The 19,397-nt window shown below is 38.5% G+C and overlaps 1 protein-coding gene across 19 annotated transcripts in view; it reads left to right on the top strand.

Moving 5' to 3' along the window:
• RSPO2 (R-spondin 2) overlaps window positions 1-19,397 on the top strand; it is a 176,616-nt gene that overhangs the window by 86,581 nt on the left and 70,638 nt on the right. For 17 of the 19 annotated variants that reach the window (XM_086336308.1, XM_086336305.1, XM_086336309.1 and 14 more), the window contains one exon: window positions 75-263. The exons of the other annotated variants lie outside the window; for them this stretch is intronic. In XM_086336308.1, coding sequence (XP_086192434.1) covers window positions 75-263 — 189 coding nt within the window. The remainder of the gene's footprint in view (window positions 1-74; window positions 264-19,397) is intronic. 19 annotated transcript variants of the gene reach the window in all.

The following is a 19,397-nucleotide window of genomic DNA, read 5'->3' as shown; positions in this document are numbered from 1 at the left end:
CTTTTTAGCATGTTGTGCTCACCAGAAGTCTGACCATATGCATATTTAAGCATGTATTCTTTTTTCTTTTACAGCTAGTTATGTATCAAATCCCATTTGCAAGGGTTGCTTGTCTTGTTCAAAGGACAATGGGTGCAGCCGATGTCAACAGAAGTTGTTCTTCTTTCTTCGAAGAGAAGGCATGCGCCAGTATGGAGAATGTCTGCATTCCTGCCCATCCGGGTACTATGGACATCGAGCCCCAGATATGAACAGATGTGCAAGTAAGCAGTTGACTTTTGTCCACCCTATTTTACTGCTTATGCAACTTAGGGGGAGTTAAAAGTTTAAAATTTTGATTAAGTATGTTTTCAATGTACTACAGAAATAGTTTAAGCTTAAACTTAAAAAAAAAAAATGAGTGGGGTGGGATAAGAACACTTTTACTTTATCTTTTGTATAGAAATGTATTGTTCATGGGGCCTCCCTGGTGGCTCAGTGGTAGAGAATCCACCTGGCAAAGCAGGAGACATGAATTAGATCCCTGGGTTGGGAAGATTCCCTGGAGAAGGAAATGGCAACCCACTCCAGTATTCTTGCCTGGAAAATTCCATGGACAGAGGAACCTGGCGGGCTATACAGTTCATGGGGTCGCAAAAGAGTTGGACACAACTCAGCGACTAAACAACAGCGAATATTGTACCTACACTTTTAAGAGTACGTAAGTACTTTTTCATAACATGTATTTTGGACACAAACATGGTAGGCAGATTTTTGTAAGACATACTTGCTTAGCACTTATAAAAAATAAAGGACTTTAAATACCTTTATACTGGGAATAGCCTCTTGGGTTTTACCACAGTGTCTGAAGTTTCTTTTTCCTCTTATACTTAAGTTTGTAATACCTGAATTAGTCTAATCTTTAATACATTAATTTAAAGCACCACTACTGATAAAAGATATAATGAAAATACTTAGTTTACTTCAAAGTATTCTAAGTTTAGCAACTACAAAAAGGTCATTAGGGAATGTCATTCTATGGAAAGGAATGCAAGTACAATTTTTTAATCCAAAAATCATTTATCATTATAGCATGATTCTCAACTTCTAGTGTAGAAATTGGAGTTAAAAAAATGCAATAACAAAGGAACATCCCCTTTTTTAAAGAGCTCAAATTTTAGAGGATAGAATGGGTAAGGAGAAGGGGCACATGGAGTGAAACGACAGATGGGTAAGAAGTTTAATCATAATTCAATGTACTAAGCACTAGATCAGCAGGCAACTAGTGTGTTACGGGAGTGACTTAATTCCCTCTAACACATTGTGCATGACTATTAAATCAGCTGAGGTCTTTAGGTAGGAAGAGTGTTGGAGTTTTATCATCCAGGGACAGTGTTATTTTGGAAGGAGGCACAACTAATAGAGGAAGATTAAATAGAATCTGGGAGGAAGAAACAACACGTTTGAAAAAATAATGTGTTTGGGCAATGAGAAGTCTCATTTATGGTGCTGTTGGCATCTTGACAAGGCACAAGTCCTGCACTGCTGGTCACTGAGCATTCTTAGTCCTTGCTCCTTAAATAATCTTCATTGCCCCAAATCACGATGGCAATAAAAATTATCCCCAGACATTTCCCAACACCTCCTAGGGGAGCACTACCATCCCTGGAGGAGAACCACTGAGTAGTATGTGCTTTGTGTGAGGTATGGTTGGAATTGAGGATGAAAAGAGAGGCTTAAGTGCAAATAATAAAGGTCTTGAGTGCCATGTTAAGAAGTCTGGATGTTATCTGAGGGTTTTGAGCAGGTTGTAAACTAGAGAAATTGCTTTATTTAATTCTTGCAGAAGTGCAGGAGATGAGTTGGAGAAGCCTACTGTAACAATTGCAGATGTGAAATCTTGTTCTGATGAGAAGTTTGTGGGCAGTGAATTTCAGAGATTTAAAATCAATGAGACTTAGTAACTAACTAATTTCACAGAGTGCAGAGAAAATCAAATTTGGTCATAGGGTTTCTGGCTAAGGTGGTTGGGTGAATAGTTTTGCCATTAGCACAGATAGAAATATACAGTCTTACAGGAAATTTGCATGTATTGATACTTCCATTGTATAGAATTATTTGGATTAAAAACTAGACAGACACAGCTCCCCCAAAGTATCAATACATTGATCAAATTTTTCAAATATGCACTTTATCCTTAAAGTGTATGATTCGAGGTAGCTAATAATGTGCATTCTCATAGTTTTTGAGCCACCCATAGCAAAATGGGGCCAACTTGAACTGGATTCCTGTTCAGATTGCTTTAGACCGTCTATGTGGTGGCGGTGGGGGCTTGAGCACATGGATGGTCTGTGTGGGTGCTTATTCTAGACTAACAGTACAGGGAAGATGAGACAAGAGTTCAGATGGCTCGGCATTTATTCCACGTGCTATGCTTAGCATTCCTGTGTATGTACAGGAGGCTGGCCATTAATGTTTTGCTCTATCTGGGACATTGGGGACTGAAAGTGGCTGCTCTTAACAACTATGCGGGGACATGGGGCATAAACCAGGACTGTCTTGGGCAAACTGGAATGGGTAGTCATTCAGCAATATCCCAGGCTATCAACAGGGTCTTCCTTAGACACTCTGAGACAGGGCTTAACACTTACATTTTGGCTAAGGTGATCCCTTTTCTCAGAAACGGAGAGGAGAGCAGTGACTGTAAATCAGCCTTAGAAAGAGAATCTCCATGTGAAAATGGGTTTGCCATGGTTATACTTATTGTAAGTGAATGCAATCAATGTTGCAATTTACTGACCTAGAAATCATTACTTATTTGGTACAAGCGGGAAGTGCTTATTAACAAGGCTCCTGTGAAGCAAAGTGAAAGTGGAAGATTATTTCTTAATTCTCAGTATATGACTGAGGATGACCGTGGTTCATTCTTAGTAATATTGGCTCTTTTTCATAGGTACTTGGCATATGTTGCATGTTATTCATATTTTATATAGACGATGATACACTCCACTCTTTTTTATTAGATTATTTTGCCATATATAGGCCATTACAGTTTTGAGAAGAGTGTTCTGTGCTATAAATAGGTTCTTATTAAATAGGTTCTTATTAGTTATCTATTTTATATATAGTAGTGTGTATATGTCCATCCTAATCTCCCAATTTATTCCTCCCCCTACCTATCCCCTGGTAACCATAAACTTGTTCTCCACATCTGTGACTCTACTTCTGGTTTACAACTAACTTCATTTGTACCCTTTTCTAAGTTTCCACATATAAGCCATATCATATGATATTTGTCTTTCTGAGTCTGACTTCAGTCAGTATGACAATCTCTAGGTCCATATACTGCAAGTGGCATTATTTTGTTCTTTTCTATGGCTGACTAATATTCTGGCTTCTTTTCTTGACATTTTGTTTCTGTGCATATTTATGTCTTTCTTTCCTTACACATGTTTCATCCTGTCTTGTAATTTGTTTTTACGTGATGTGCTATGAACATTTTTCCTTGTCATTAAATATGAGTGCATGTTTTCTACTGAATAGATAACCATAATACATCTAGCTAATTATCTATTGAAAATTTGCTTTCAGTTTTTACCATCATAAGCAGTTATATGAAGAATTTCCTTGTATATAAATTATTTTGCTTATATACACATATGTAGTTGTATGCATTTTTCTGATTTATTTTCATAAGATAAACTTTCAAACATAGCACATACTCCAAGCTTTATTGAGATATAATTGAGATACAAGCATAATGCAAATTTCAAAGATTTTTTCGTATATATTGCCAAATGGTCTTCTGGGAATGTTGTGCCTGTTTACATATTTACTGATAGCAGACATTTTCCCTTGCTTCTCACCAACAATGGGTACTAGTGACAAAAAGTATAAAACATCCTTTTTTTAAAATATGCTTTTCTATGATACAAATGCTTAGAAAACTAATATCATGGCATCCGGTCCCATCACTTCATGGCACATAGATGGGGAAACAGTGGAAACAGTGGCAGACTATTTTTCTGGGCTCCAAAATCACTGCAGCTGGTGATTGCAGCCATGAAATTAAAAGACACTTACTCCTTGGAAGGAAAGTTATGACCAACCTAGATAGCATATTAAAAAAGCAGAGACATTACTTTGCCAACAAAGGTCCGTCTAGTTAAGGCTATGGTTTTTCCAGTGGTCATGTATGGATGTGAGAGTTGGACTGTGAAGAAAGCTGAGGACCAAAGAATTGATGCTTTTGAACTGTGGTGTTGGAGAAGACTCTTGAGAGTCTCTTGGACTGCAGGGAGATCCAACCAGTCCATCCTAAAGGAGATCAGTCCTGGGTGTTCATTGGAGGGACTGATGCTAAAGCTGAAACTCCAATACTTTGGCCACCTCATGCGAAGAGTTGATTCATTGGAAAAGACTCTGATGCTGGGAGGGATTGGGGGCAGGAGGAAAAGGGGACGACAGAGGATGAGATGGCTGCATGGCATCACCGACTCGATGGATATGAGTTTGAGTGAACTCCAGGAGTTGGTGATGGACAGGGAGGCTTGGCGTGCTGCAATTCATGGGGTCACAAAGAGTCGGACACGACTGAGCGACTAAACTGAACTGATGACACAAATGAAGGTAAACATTTATTTTTCACATGAATATTGGCATTGTAGAATATTCGCCAGAATCTTTGGCCTTCTTTTTCCATCTATGTACACAACTGTTTCCTTAGTAATATAAATAAAAACTTCAAATGAAGTGTAAAAGAGAATGATATATTCACAGATCATAAATGGAGCATTCAATGAATTACCACAAAGTGGACACACATATGGTACCACTACTCGAGAATAAATGTTAACAGCACCCCCAGGAATCCTCAGTGTATCCTTACCAATTACTCCCCTTTCTCCTCCTTCAACAAAACTGGTATCCTGACTTGTAACCAAAACCATGCAAAAGGTTATTCATGACAACACTAATTATACTAGCTATAAATTGGAAACAACTCAAGTGTCCAAACGATAGTGTCTAAAAAAGTATATGGAGAACTCGAGATGAACTGCAACATGAAGCATCATGAAGACATCCCATAATCTGACAGTGAATGAAAGAGGCTATAAAATAATATATACATTTACATGCTTTTCAAAAAATAGGTAAAATTAATCTATGGTGCTAGAGATATGCATTTATTGAATACTTACTGTATGCTGACTTCAATCCTAGATACCTAGAGACAAAATAACGAGTAATAATTAGTTTCTGTCCTTCGAGTTGCTTATGGTGTAGTGCAGTGATTCTCTACCAGGGATGATTTTTGCCCACTAGAGAATATTTTAGTAGTGTTTGGAGACATTTTGGCTTTTACAGTACTCCTGGCATCTAGTGGACACAGGCCATGGGTACCACTCAATGCTGTCAGTGCACAGGGCAGCCTCCTGCAACAAAGAATTACCTGGCCCAAAATGTCAGTACTTGTGAGGTTGAGAAAGCCTAGTCTAGTGGAAAGACAGGTAGTTAATAAAGTGTGTTATGTGGTAGAGGCTGCTAACTATTTAGCTTCCATCCTGTGCCAACTATGCTATTAGATGTACTTTTTCTCATTTTATCTTTCAAATAAATGTGGAAAGTAGGCTATGGGGTTTCTATTTTATGGATGAAGTTACCAACTGAGTAAAATACACTTTCTAATGTTTGTGGTGGATTTCAGCAATGAAGGAGATGCCACTTATAAAGACTGTGTGTGTTTTCAGAATTATTAGGATTAAGTATTATAGGAAGAAAAAAAGGGGAAAAAACACATGGAAAGGTATGGAGTTGCACCAAAAAAATCATTCATTTTGAAGTAAGATGCAGGTGGTTGAGTACATTTCTACTGTAAAACCAGAAATGGTGCTAGTTAGGTTGCTGGGGGCTCGGTCAGTGCAGACCTTATGTGCTAAATTTAGGTAATAGAAATATCCTGAAAGCCACAAGCTGTTAATGAAGCATGACAAGTAAGGGAACGATAAGCTTATGATTTGGGGAAATATTTTTCTTTCAGTTGGAAAATGGGCTAGAAGAGAGTCTGCAATGAAGGTAGCAAGATCAAGCATCTGGGTTAAACAAACAAACGAACAAAAAAAATCAGCTGCATCCTTGTTAGACTCTCCCTGGCCAATCTATATAAAATTTAACCTTCCCTATTGCAATATTTCCATTTCTTTATCCCTTCCACTCTTCTTTGCTCCCTCTTTCAGTCATTCTTTCCCTCCCTTCTTTGCTTAGCACTTATGGGTAACTAACACACTGTGTATTTTACTTATCTGTTCTATTCACCTCTCCTGCTAGTATGTAAGTTCCAAGAAGGAAGGGATTTTTAGTCTATATTGTTCAGGCTCATGTTATGTATAATTGTGTCTGACATATTGTGGGTGTTTAGTAAATAGATTGAATGAATAAATGACCTAAGTTAATTATAGTGGAAGTGGAGGAGTGGAGAGAGATATTGAGGAAGAATCAATAGGACTTCTTAATCAATTGGAGGGTGTTGGCCAAAGGTGAAGGGAGAAATTAAGATTACTCTTATGACTCTGACTTGAGAGCTGGAGAGTAAAATTCATTGAGGTACACAATATAGGAAGAGGAGTATATTTGCTCGAGAGAAGGATGGTGGTAGAGAATGGTTGATTTGAGGCACGTTGAGCTTGGAGAAGGAAATGTTCTTGTCTGGAGAATCCCAGGGACAGGGGAGCCTGGTGGGCTGCCATCTATGGGGTTGCACAGAGTCAGACACGACTGAAGTGACTTAGCAGCAGCAGGAGCTTGAGAGGACATCCTGGGGAGGATGTCCAATAAGCATTTAGATGTCAGGGGCTGGAGCTGTCAAAGGAGACAGAACTGAATTATTGACAAGAAGAAAAGAATATCAACAGAGAGAAAGAGTTCTGAGGATTGAAGCCTGAAGAATGTGGACCTCTTACAGCAAGCAAAGCAAAGCCTGTAGTGGAGGCTCTGACAGAAATACCAGGAAAATGGGAAATTAGAGAATGATGTCCCAGAAGCAGGTAGGGAGACTTGAAGTATCAAGGGGTCAGTGCCAAAACCGTGCTGTTTAAACAACAGTCGTTGACCCTGGTGGAGGTTGTTTCTGCTGTTGTTGGAGTGCTAGCCTAATTACTGTGGTTTCAGGGAGAACATGGAGCCTTAGGGAGGAGCCACGATTATAGGACACTTTCTCTTTCCCCTCACCGCTAATCTTGTTGAAAAAGACTCTCTGATGATAGGTAGGAGGTTTACAAATTAGGAAATCGTGTGTGTCTGGGAGGGGGAAGGTGGAGGGAGGTTTGAACAGAATATAGCCAGTTGAGATGGAGAAAGGGATGATTAAGGAAAACAAGATCAGTTAAGAGACAGAAGAACTTAGGATCTAAAACCTAAGTGAGGAAATTAGCCTTGAACAGAACAGTTGTTTAATATGCAGTCTATAAAGAATCTATCTACCTCATATCAGTCAAGATTTTATTAATGTGCGAGGAAGGGGATCTAAAATGCACCAAAGTGAAAGAAAATGGGCTAGTAATTTTTTTATGTGGAACACATGTATACTAATTAAATAATTTCTATTAAAGAAAAAAAAAAGAATATACATGCTTGTATTGCCAGGGACTGTATGTTTTAACAAAATCATTTGCAAACAAAAAATTACAGAATTGAGATTTCATACTTTTGTATCCAGTAAAATGGCTACTTTTTTTTCACTCTATATTATGATTCCGTCCTTGTCTTGACACTGTGAAAAATGTGTTATGGGCTGGGAGAATGTTATAGTTTGTTTCTAAAATGAAAAGACACAAGTTTAAAAAACAGGTAATTTTGAATGTATAAGCATCCCTTAATTGATTAACCCTAAGGTCAACATTTCAGTTAGTTCAGTTGGGTCCAACTCTCTGAGACCCCTGGACTGCAGCATGCCAGGCTTCCCTGTCCACCACCAACTCCTGGAGCTTGCTCAAACTCATGTCCACCGAGTCAATGATGCCATCCAACGACCTTATCCTCTGTTGTCCCCTTCTCCTCCTGCCTTAAATTTTCCCCAGCATCAGGGTCTTTTCCAAAGACTCAGTTCTTTGCATCAGGTGGCCAAAGTACTGGAGTTTCAGCTTCAGCATCAGTCCTTCCAATGAATATTCAGGGTTGATTTCCTTTAGGATGGACTGGTTGGATCTCCTTGCAGTCCAAGGGACTCTCAAGAGTCTTCTCTAACACTACAGTTCAAAAGCATCAATTCTTTGGTGCTCAGCTTTCTTTATAGTCCAACTCTCACATCCATACATGACCACAGGAAAAACCATAGCTTTGACAGTTTAGACCTTTGTTGGCAAAGTAATGTCTCTGTTTTTTAATATGCTGTCTAGGTTGGTCATAACTTTTCTTCCAAGAAGCAACCATCTTTTAATTTCATGGCTTCAGTCACCATTTACAGTGATTTTGGAGCCCAAGAAAATAAAATCTGTCACTGTTTCCTTATCTGTTTGCTATGAAGTGATAGGACCAGATGCCATGGTGTTAGCTTTCTGAATGTTGAGTTTTAAGCCAACATTTTCACTCTCCTCTTTCACTTTCATCAAGAGGCTCTTTCATTCTTCTTCACTTTCTGCCATAAGGGTGGTATCATCTGCATATCTGAGGTTATTGATAGTTCTTCTGGCAATCTTGATTCCAGCTTGTGCTTTGTCCAGCCCAGCATTTTGCATGATGTACTCTGCATATAAGTTAAATAGGCAGGGTGACAATATACAGCCTTGACATACACCTTTCCCAATTTGGAACTAGTCTGTTGTTCCGTGTCCAGTTCTAACTGTTGCTTCTTGACCTGAATACAGATTTCTCAGGAGACAGGTAAGGTGGTCTCGTATTCCCATCTCTTTAAGCATTTCCCACAGTTTGTTGTGATCTGCACAGTATAAGGCTTTGGAATAATCAATAAAGCAGAAGTAAGTGACTTTTTTGGAATTTTCTTGCTTTTTCGATGATCCAATGGATGTTGGCAATTTGATCTCTGGTTCCTCTGCCTTTTCTAAATCCAACTTAAACATCTGGAATTTTATGGTTCACATACTTTTGAAGCATGGCTTGGAGAATTTTGAGCATTACTTTGCTAGTGTGTGAGATGAGTGCAATTGTGCGGTAGTTTGAACATTCTTTGGCATTGCCTTTCTTTGGGACTGGAATGAATGCTGACCTTTTCCAGTCCTGTAGCCACTACTGAGTTTTCCAAATTTGCTGGCATATTGAGTGCAGCACTTTCACAGCATCATCTTTCAAGATTTGAAATAGCTCAACTGGAATTCCATCACCTCCACTAGCTTTGTTCGTAGTGATGCTTTCTAAGGCCCACTTGACTTCACATTCCAGGATGTCTGGCTCTAGGTGAGTGATCACACCATCATGATTATCTGGGTCATGAAGATCTTTTTTGTATAGTTCTGTGTATTCTTGCCACCTCTTCTTAATATCTTCTGCTTCTGTTAGGTCCATACCATTTCTGTCCTTTATTGTGCCCATCTTGCATGAAATGTTCCCTTGTATCTCTAATTTTCCTGAAGAGATCTCTAGCCTTTCCCATTCTGTTGTTTTCCTCTATTTCTTTGCATTGATCACTGAGGAAGGCTTTCTTATCTCTCCTTGCTATTCTTTGGAACTCTGCATTCAAATGGGTATCTCTTTCCTTTTCTCCTTTGCCTTTCCAGTCTTTTCTTTTCTCAGCTATTTTTAAGGCCTACTCAGACAACCATTTTGCCTTTTTGCATTTCTTTTTCTTGGGGATAGTCTTGATCACTGCTCCTGTACGGTGTCATGAACTTCCGCCCATACTTCTTCAGGTACTCTATCAGATCAATCTCTTGAATCTGTTTGTCACTTCCACTGTATAATCGTAAGGGATTTGATTGAGGTCATACCTGAATGGTCTAGTGGTTTTCCCTACTTTCTTCAATTTAAGTCTGAATTTGGCAATAAGAAGTTCATGATCTGAGCCACAGGCTACTCAGCATTTAGGTATTTTTAAAAAATTACTACATTGTCAAGTTTCAGTCGTTTTGGAAACTCCTGCCATTCTTGAATCATACAGTGTAATGCTGCATTTGAAAAAAAAAGTCAAGGTATTAGAAAAATGGTTAGAATGTTTTTAAAAAAAATCTGGATAACAACTATAAATAAGGGGATATAGATATTACTGAGTACCATAAAGGCTTTATAATTGTTCAATGATCTGTGAAGATGCAGACCTCTAGCAGATATGTTGGTGTAACCTCAGTGTTTGTGGGATTACAGGAGAAATAAAATAAAGTTAAAGTCTTTATTTGGAAAATACTTACAAATTGACTGAATGTACAGTTGGGCTGCACATGTGAAACTGATACAGAATTAGACAGTAGTAATATACAGCAGCATTACCTAAAGTGCTGCTGAAACACACAGACAAGTAGGGTTGGTGTGTCATGTAACAGAGGATAGAGAAAGGAAGTCTTCCCAGGTGAAAAGTGAAAGTGAAGTCTCTCAGTTGTGTTCGACTCTTTGCAACCCCGTGGACTGTGTAGCTCCTCCATCCATGGGATTCTCCAAGCAAGAATCCTGGAGTGGGTTGGCATTTCCTTCTCTAGGGGAATCTTCCTGACCCAGGGATCGAACCCAGGTCTCCCACATTGCGGGCAGATGCTTTAACCTCTGAGCCAGCAGGGAAGCCCCTCCCAGGTGGGACAGTGGTAAAGAATCCACTTGCAATGCAGGCAACCCGAGTTCAATCACTAAATGTGGAAAATCTCCTGGAATAGGTAATGGCAATCCTCTCCAGTATTCTTGCTTGGGAACTCCCAGAGAGCCTGGTGGAATATAGTCCATGGGGTTGCAAACTTAGCAACAGAAAAGGGAGAAGTCAGTGGTTAGGTGAGAACAGTCATGAAAAGCTCTGGAAATTGTGACTTAGGTATATTCTCTCCTTCTGTCACCATCTAGCCTGGGTGGTTAGATCAGTAGTGAAGAGCTAGGAGGAATTCAGAGGACATGCATGAGCATGAAGTATGAAAGGGCCAGTAATGAGACCTTGATGTGAAATTTGGAGATGATAAGTGATATAGATCCAACTAAAAATAATATTCAAATTTAGGGACTGAAATTCTGATTATATACTTAAATGAAACCAGAAATGTCCTACAACAACTATTGTATTAGAGTTGTTTTACTTTGGGTTTGATCTTCAGCAAACTAGCAAGTGGATTAGGGATACACTGAAGGAGTCTCTCATAGTCTTTATTTTGGAGTAGAGGCTGTGCTAGAGTCAAGGAAGCATAATAATAAAGGAAGGACTTGAGTAATTTTCCTAGTACTAATAGTATGTATTTATCTGGTGAGGAAAGAGGGCACACTGTAATTTGGGAGTTGGTTTAGGCTGCGTAAAAACGTGTGCAAGTGTAGCAAACACTTGATGCTTACCTTATATACACTATACAAGGGCAATATGTGTTTTTAGGAAAAAAGTGCAAGGGAATATGATGTGGTAAGAACCTCGATAGTGATGCCCTGGGTGCTCAGGGAACCCATGGACATCAGCTAACATGCACTTGGATGTGGGTAAGTCTCAAGATTTTGTAGAGAGTGTGTCATCTGAAATGATCCCAAAGGAGGAGTAGGGCGAGTAAGAGCAAGAGGAAAAAGGGCATTCACAGCGGGAGTCCGCTGAGAGTCGGAGAAAGTTTGAGAATGGAATCCTGGAAGATGAGGATGGAGGATCCATAAGTTGGGCAGGCAGTCTACTTGTTTGAATTTTCTCTAGTGACAGCAAGGAGTTAAGTGAGGTGATTCTTAAACTGCAATGTACATCAGAATCATCTATAAAAACAGGGGTTGCAGGGTCCTCCCCTAGAGTTTCTGCTTAGGTAGATTGCACGTGGTGCCCTAGAACTTGCCTTTTCAATGAGGTTCCAGGTCATACTGCCATGGCTGGCTTCGGGAATCACTGCTACATGTAATAATTATGTTGTCTCTGTCGCTGATTATGGAAGAGAAGGCTTTGCATTTAGTAAAAGACACATTTTAATATGCATAAACACATAAGGATATTGTGATGAGTATTCTTCCCCACATCCCTCATTAATCATCAGTGTATTAAAATCAATGATCATATATCTGATTGTGGATTCTACTAAGTTGACCGTGGTGGAATACACTGACTTTTGGATCAGGCTTCCAATGCTCCTGACTCTATGCTGGCTCCCTTCTCTGCCTCCTCCACTTTGTCATAATTCCCTCTTCCTATTTCTCTACGATTCCAATAGCGTATGTATTCTGGCACATATGGTATTTGAATTTATAATTGTGTTTTACTATCTAGGAATCTGATTCCCATATGCTTTGATTTTGTGGACAGAGTTTCTGACAAAAGATTCTGATTTAAAGTAGCTTTTCTTTAAAAAAAAAAAGACTGTCTGAGTCCCTAGCTTTTCTAGGGACTCAGACAGTAAAGAATCTGCCTGCAATGCGGGAGACCCAGGTTTGATCCCTGGGTCAGGAAGATCCCCTGGAAAAGGAAATGGTAACCCACTCCAGTACTCTTGCCTGAAGAATTCCATGTATAGAGGAGACTGGCATGGGCTCGCAAAGAGTGGGACATGACTGAGCAACTAACACCTTGACTTTTACTGCACTAGTAGAAGCATTATAAACTTCTATTTTGACCAGACTTTAAAGGGGAAGAGCAGGGGAGTGTTAACTGGCAGAAAAGCAGGATCATGGTGACTACCCATAGGGAGGGGCCTTCTGTGGGCCTTGTCTACAGCTGGCTCAAGAATGGAGATGGATCAGGTATTACAACTTTACTCTTTGACAATGGATGACCCTCATATTGTGAGCTCCAGTGTCCTAATCTATAAAAACCAGGGGAGTCTATGAAAAGTTTACTCTAACATGCTGGGATTCTGAATGCCTTCATAAATCCCTTTTGTTAGTTTATAGAAATTCAACAGATTCTGTGTATTCATTTTGTATCCTGTGACTTTACCAAATTCATTAATGAGCTTTAGTAGTTTTCTGGTAGCGTCTTTAGGAATTTTCTATGTATAGTATCATGTCATCTACTCAATAATGACAGTTTTACTTCTTTTCCAATTTAGATTTCTTTTTTTTCTTCTCTGATTGTTGTGGTTAGGGTTTATAAAACTATGTTGAATAAAAATGGCAAGAATAGATACCTTTGTCTTCTTTCTGATCTTGAGAAGAAATGCTTTTATCTTGTCACCACTGAATATGTTGTTAGCTGTGAGTTCTTTTCTATTCATTTAAACTGGGTATACTGTGAAAGCATTTCCTATCTTTTCATTCTGTAAACAAAGTTCAGATAAAGATAAGCAATAGCTTATTGTGCTGTGCTGAGGAAAGCAGGTAATAACAGCATATTTCTAATAGTTCTTAAAGGAGAGGATGTTTTATTCAATTAATAAACACTTTCACTGATTAATCTGTGTGTGTTCACAACCCTACAAGGCCTCTGGCAAGCATGTAGAAGTTCCTTTAAACTAATTAAAAACTACACATAGATTTGGAAGAAACCTAATTGATTCTGTTCCCTCTCCCCCTTCTCCCCCTAACCCCAACAAATGTGCATATTGAGGCTTATGAAAGAAGTGTTTCCCTAAAGTCACATGATTTGTCAGTAGCAGAGTGGCCTCAGTGTCTGAGATACAGACTCCAATGGAATATTCTTTCCATTATACTATTCCTTAAAAATAAACCATGTAATATAGATAAAACTATTATGTATAGTTATAAGCCTGAGCATTATAGAAAGATATCAAAGTTTATTTGACTAGTTTTTTAAATGAATGGTTAGTTTAAATGTTTTAAATCCCATTAACAATTGCAAGGCATTTGGTTTTTCTAAAAGAAATTAATTTGTGGAAAATCACTTTAAAAGAACACTGTATTACAAGGAACTCCTGGGCTCTGATTGGGCTTTTGCAGTAAGTTTGTAGCTTTGCAAGCTTAGACAAATTATGTAACACACTCTGAAATAATAACCTTTTAGTTCATAGTAACCTTCTAATTTGTAATTCTAATAACAAACTTCTAATTCATAATAATTCTTATATCTATAAACAACTTGGTAATGGAGTGCTACCTGGTATTGGCCATTCACTTCTCTAATATTGATTTCTCTGTGACCTTATATGTACTTTAAGTCTATTTTCTGCTGTGTTCAGTCTCTCCTTCCAAACCTCATCTTTACTTGGTTTACATGAATATGTATACATTTATTTCTTAAAGACAAAAAATGAAACATAGGCGCTCCAGTGTAGTTTGTAATAAATTGATGCCTAATTTGGAAAAGGAGCTCTTTATTATTTAAGTATTTTTGTTTGTAACAAAATCATGTTATTCCATTAACATTCATGAGGTGGATTCTGCTTCAGTGTCTATTCTAACCTGAAAGAGATTCAGTTACATTTGTTAGTCATTCAGCAGATACGTCTGTCGTCATCTGTTGTGTCAAGCACCTGTATCCTGTGAATACTGAATAGAATAAGACATGCTCTGTCTTCTTCAGGGCTCTCCATTTAATTGGGTGATTATAGTGAAGAGTCGGACACGATTGAGTGACTTCACTTTCACTTTTCACTTGCATGCATTGGAGAAGGAAATGGCAACCCACTCCAGTGTCCTTGCCTGGACAAGGGCAAGGGATGGGGGAGCCTGGTGGGCTGCCGTCTATGGGGTCGCACAGAGTCGGACATGACTGAAGCGACTTAGCAGCAGCAGCAGCATAGTGAACATAGTTATTAACAATTATGAGAAGAATTACCATCATGGGTATCTTGGTGCTGGGAGACTTGAGGGGTTTTGAGGAAACTTCATGGCTTGGGTGAAAGGTACACAGGGTGACGAATGAAAGTAGTATTAATAGATGGGTATGTCTAGCAAGAAGGATCTTGTGTTTGAAAACTGAAGGTTTGAACTGATTCCAGAAGTGAAGGAGAGCCATTGAAAAATTTTAAAGCAAGAAAATGACATGACTAACTCGTGTTTTTGAAAGATCACAGATGTCCTCATGTAGCTGCAGTCAAACAATCTTAGTTTGATCATTGAGATCTGAAACACCAGTATGGTTACACCATCAAGGATTTAAGATGTAGGCCAGACTGGAGACACTATTACCAACTCCAGTTATGGTTATTCAGCTTCACGCTGCAGTTGTTTACTATGCAGACCTAGGGTAGCCATGCTGTGACTACTTGTAGCAAGAAAGACTCTGCTTTAGTGGTATCAGATAACCTGTAGAGAAAACTCAAAGGGTGCTCTTTCTTGCTATTTGATCTGGAAGACAGATTACATCAAATAGATATTCTAAGAGCTTCCTCTCTGTGGCAAACACGGCTATGTGATTTTCAATACTACTTATAAAATATTAAAAATTTTTAAAGTATGGTAGCAAGGTTTGGAGTCTGTCCTGATATTTAACAGGAGAGCTCTTTTTCAAGCTTACATTTAATTTTCTTGTGGGTTTTGCAGCTGTCTTGAATGAGCCTATTATTTCAGGATACACCCAAGTCCGACAATACCATTCTCTGTTAAAGACAGATGCTACCTTGCACTATTTCCCTTTGTCTATGGCACCTCTTTTGCACTTTCATTTTTAAAGTGCTTTCCAGTACATTCTTTCATTTGTTCTCAACAATCCATGATGGTGGTAGTATTATTCCTACTTACAGAGCAAGGTTAGTCCACTGACAAGCCTAAGGTTGGCTGCCACCACATGGCACAGCAAAGACCATATCTACTTTTATCATCAAACGAGGAAGCAGACATGACAAAGCTACTTTCACAAACAGAGCTGGGTAAATGTATCAGATCACTATATACAAATACGATGCAGGTTTTAGCCAAAATCTTGTTTCGTAAAAGTATTCTTTTTTTTCCTCTTCAGTCAACCCCTTCACAGACAAGTGAATTCCGCACATAATTGAGAAAGTAAAAGCTTATTAAAATAGGGTGGAATTTTGACCTGCAAACTGATTGCAAACGTTGCAAACTGATAAGTAGTCGTCCTTTTAAATTTATCAATATAGTGTGTTGAACATTGAAGTAATGTTGCCCCATGCCGAAATAACTAAACTGTAGCATCCTTATGTTTGTTTGATACTGTATTTGTGTTACACAGCCAGAGTGTATAAGACATCTCTGTGTCTCTCTAAGCTTAAGTGCTTTCATTTGGTGTTTTAAAAATGAAATTCTTTTATTTTTTTCCCCTTTCTAATGTGCCCATGAATTTCCATCATTTTCTAGCTTTCATAGTCAGCATCTTATGACCAGCAGCAAAATCAGGCCTGTCACCTTTTTGGTAGGACCCTCAGGTGAGAATAATTTTCAGATTTTTTTATTGGTTGGAGAAAGTCAGAAAAATGGTATTTTATGACACATAAAAATGATACTGTAAGGTTTGGGGTTCATGAATAAAGTTTTATTGGAAAACAGTCATGTGTAATCATCTAATCTAATCATGTTTAGACAGAGACTGTAGGGCCCACAACACCTGGAATACCTACTGTCTGGCCTTTCACAGGAAAAGGTGAAAGGCTTTTACCTCTTTGGAGTGTGAAGGAATTGAGAGATTCTTCCTATTTTCCTTGGATGGAGGTTGAGTGGAGTACAAGGCAGATATTAGCTTACATATGCTTTTCCATTTAGTTGGGTGGAGAGATCTGCATTTTCCAACATTTGGAAAAGTTCAACTAAGTCTCAGGTCTGAAATTTATTAAACTGCTTTGGTTCCACCTTAATATAAAAGGGTAACAAGCTACCAAAAAAAGGAAAGCACAAGGAGTAACCTACATGAGAGGTTGGCTACTGGCAGGAATTTAAAATCTGAAAAGAGAGATTCATTTGGTTTATAATTTTTGAAACTTCGTTCACTGTTATCACATTCCTTTTCTAATTTATTTTGAGATAGTGTCCTTTTCTTTCATATTCTTTAAATGGGAAAAAAAGCCCTTTAAACATCTAGCTATGTATTCCCATTTTTTTCCCCATTGTTTTAAGAGTTATTTCAAGTATCCATCACTTGAACATATGAGAAATGAAGCCAACACTTTTATAGTTCCTTATTATTTTACCACATGATTTTACACAAGGCTCAATGTTTCTTCAGATTTCTTTGTGTGGGTGGGTAAGATATAATTTTTAAATAGTCAGATGTTGCAGTGAAGGTACCAGCAACATATTTTACAAATTTGAGAGTTTTTCAAAAGAAGTGTTGTAACACTTTAAATCAGGAGAAAACAATTTTTGACAACATATATATACTCTGAAGTTGAAATAAGGCTTCAATTCTGATATTGGGCTTCACTTGTGGCTCAGCTGGTAAAGAATCTGCCTGCAATGCAGGAGACTTGGGTTGGGAAGATCCCCTGGAGGAGGAAATGGCAACCCACTCCACTATTCTTACCTGGAGAATTCCATGGACAGAGGAGCCTAGCAGGCTACAGTTCATGGGGTTGCAAAGAGTCGGACACAACTGAGTAACTAACAACACACTTTGTTAAAAAGCATATGAAACAGAATTCTGTAGTTATCTGAAAAAACAGTGTATACATTTTTGGACTGAATCCATTCATTCTACCAAATTGCAATTTGAGGATTAAAATTGCTGTCAGGGCAAGATTTTTCCCATCCTTGTCACTGCTCCAAAGGCCATGCCATCTTTAATGCACTTCATAAACTGAACATCTTTATAGTGCTTAGAAAGGGATGCTGAGTATTTGAAGCAATCTGCTGAAGGTTAGGTTTATTTGGCTCTAGAATGTAATGCAGATTTCATGTGGCATCTTTTAACCTTTTGTGTTCTGATCTTTAACTTGATACTCTGATATAGGTAAGTCAGATATTTTCTCCTCGTATTTGACAGTGAAGGGACCAGGGCACAAAGAGGATGTAACTTCCCCCACCAAATTCAAAATTACATTTAGATCTCAACTTCCCTAAATCCTGGCTCTGAATGTTTGAAGTAGATGACTTTCCATGTCGATACTCAGCAAATGATCACATTCAGTGTGTTTAGCTGTGTGACCTAAACAAGAGTAAGGATATACTATGTTTATTATAGACAGTGGTCTTTGGATAATGCCTTTCATTTGAGTAGTACATATGTATGGAGAAGGCAATGGCACCCACTCCAGTACTCTTGCTTGGAAAATCCCATGGATGGAGGAGCCTGGTGGGCTGCAGTCCATGGGGTCGCTAAGAGTCGGACACGACTGAGTGACTTCCCTTTCACTTTTCACTTTCATGCATTGGAGAAGGAAATGGCAAGCCACTCCAGTGTTCTTGCCTGGAGAATCCTAGGGACGGCGGAGCCTGGTGGGCTGCCGTCTCTGGGGTCGCACAGAGTCGGACACGACTGAGCGACTTAGCAGCAGCAGCAGCAGAAGTACATATATATACATATATACTCACAGGTATATAGTTAAAATTTATATGAATGTATAGGATATATAAATATATACACATATACCCATACACACAGTATGCTGATACCTTATTTGAGCTTCCTTCCACATGACATCTTAAACTATCCTTGTTGGCAAGTTTTTACACTTATAATAGTTCGCATTCTTTTCTTAGATATTATGCTGAGATCTTTGCCTCTGTTAAACCTCTGACTCTTCTCAACTCTGAGATTAGGGCCTGATGTTACCTGCTTTTTAAAGGTGAGGATACTGAGGCAAAGAGAGCTTTACTGACTTGTTGACAGTCACACAACGGTAAGGGAGCCAAGATTGTAAGCTCAGCTCTGCTAACCACTGTACTATTTGCAAGAACACTATATTCTCAGCATAGTTCTCATTTTCTGCCTTTGGTTCTTGTTCAAAGTGTCCTCTTCTGCACTTGACACAGTTGAATTTCACTCTGTTTTAACTCTCCTAAATAGTAAATACACTCTTGACTTAAATCCATTCTGGTGGGCTTTACACAGACTTCTATCCTGGATCTTCTCTTAATTTAGTGAAATTAATGCTGGGTTTCTGCATCATCATTCAAATAGCACAGTGGTAAGTATGAAACACCGAGTCCTGAAGCCTCTGAATCTGTCCTTTTTTTCCTTTAGGTTGAACTATAATGAAGTTTCTGATGAGCTATGTGTAACTAGACCTTACCAGAAAAAATGTAATTTTAGATTTTAAGTCATAAGTTTTCATCAGCCCTACTCTAATGGGATTACTGCAATAGTACACATTGCAGAGGAATGACTTGGGTAACATAAAGCTGAAGAACTTTATTTAGGGATATTTATAAACCATTGCATGTTTTGAGAAGGAATGTTAAACAGCAGTATTTGAAGTTGTTAGAGAAGCCTAAAAATATTTAAACAATTTTAAGAAACCTCATATGAAGTC

Source organism: Bos grunniens, chromosome 14 (genome assembly GCF_055505025.1).
Source record: "Bos grunniens cultivar Pamir isolate PY7600 chromosome 14, Bosgru_T2T1.0, whole genome shotgun sequence".
Taxonomy (NCBI): domain Eukaryota; kingdom Metazoa; phylum Chordata; class Mammalia; order Artiodactyla; family Bovidae; genus Bos; species Bos grunniens.
This window is presented reverse-complemented; position numbering and strand designations above follow the sequence as displayed.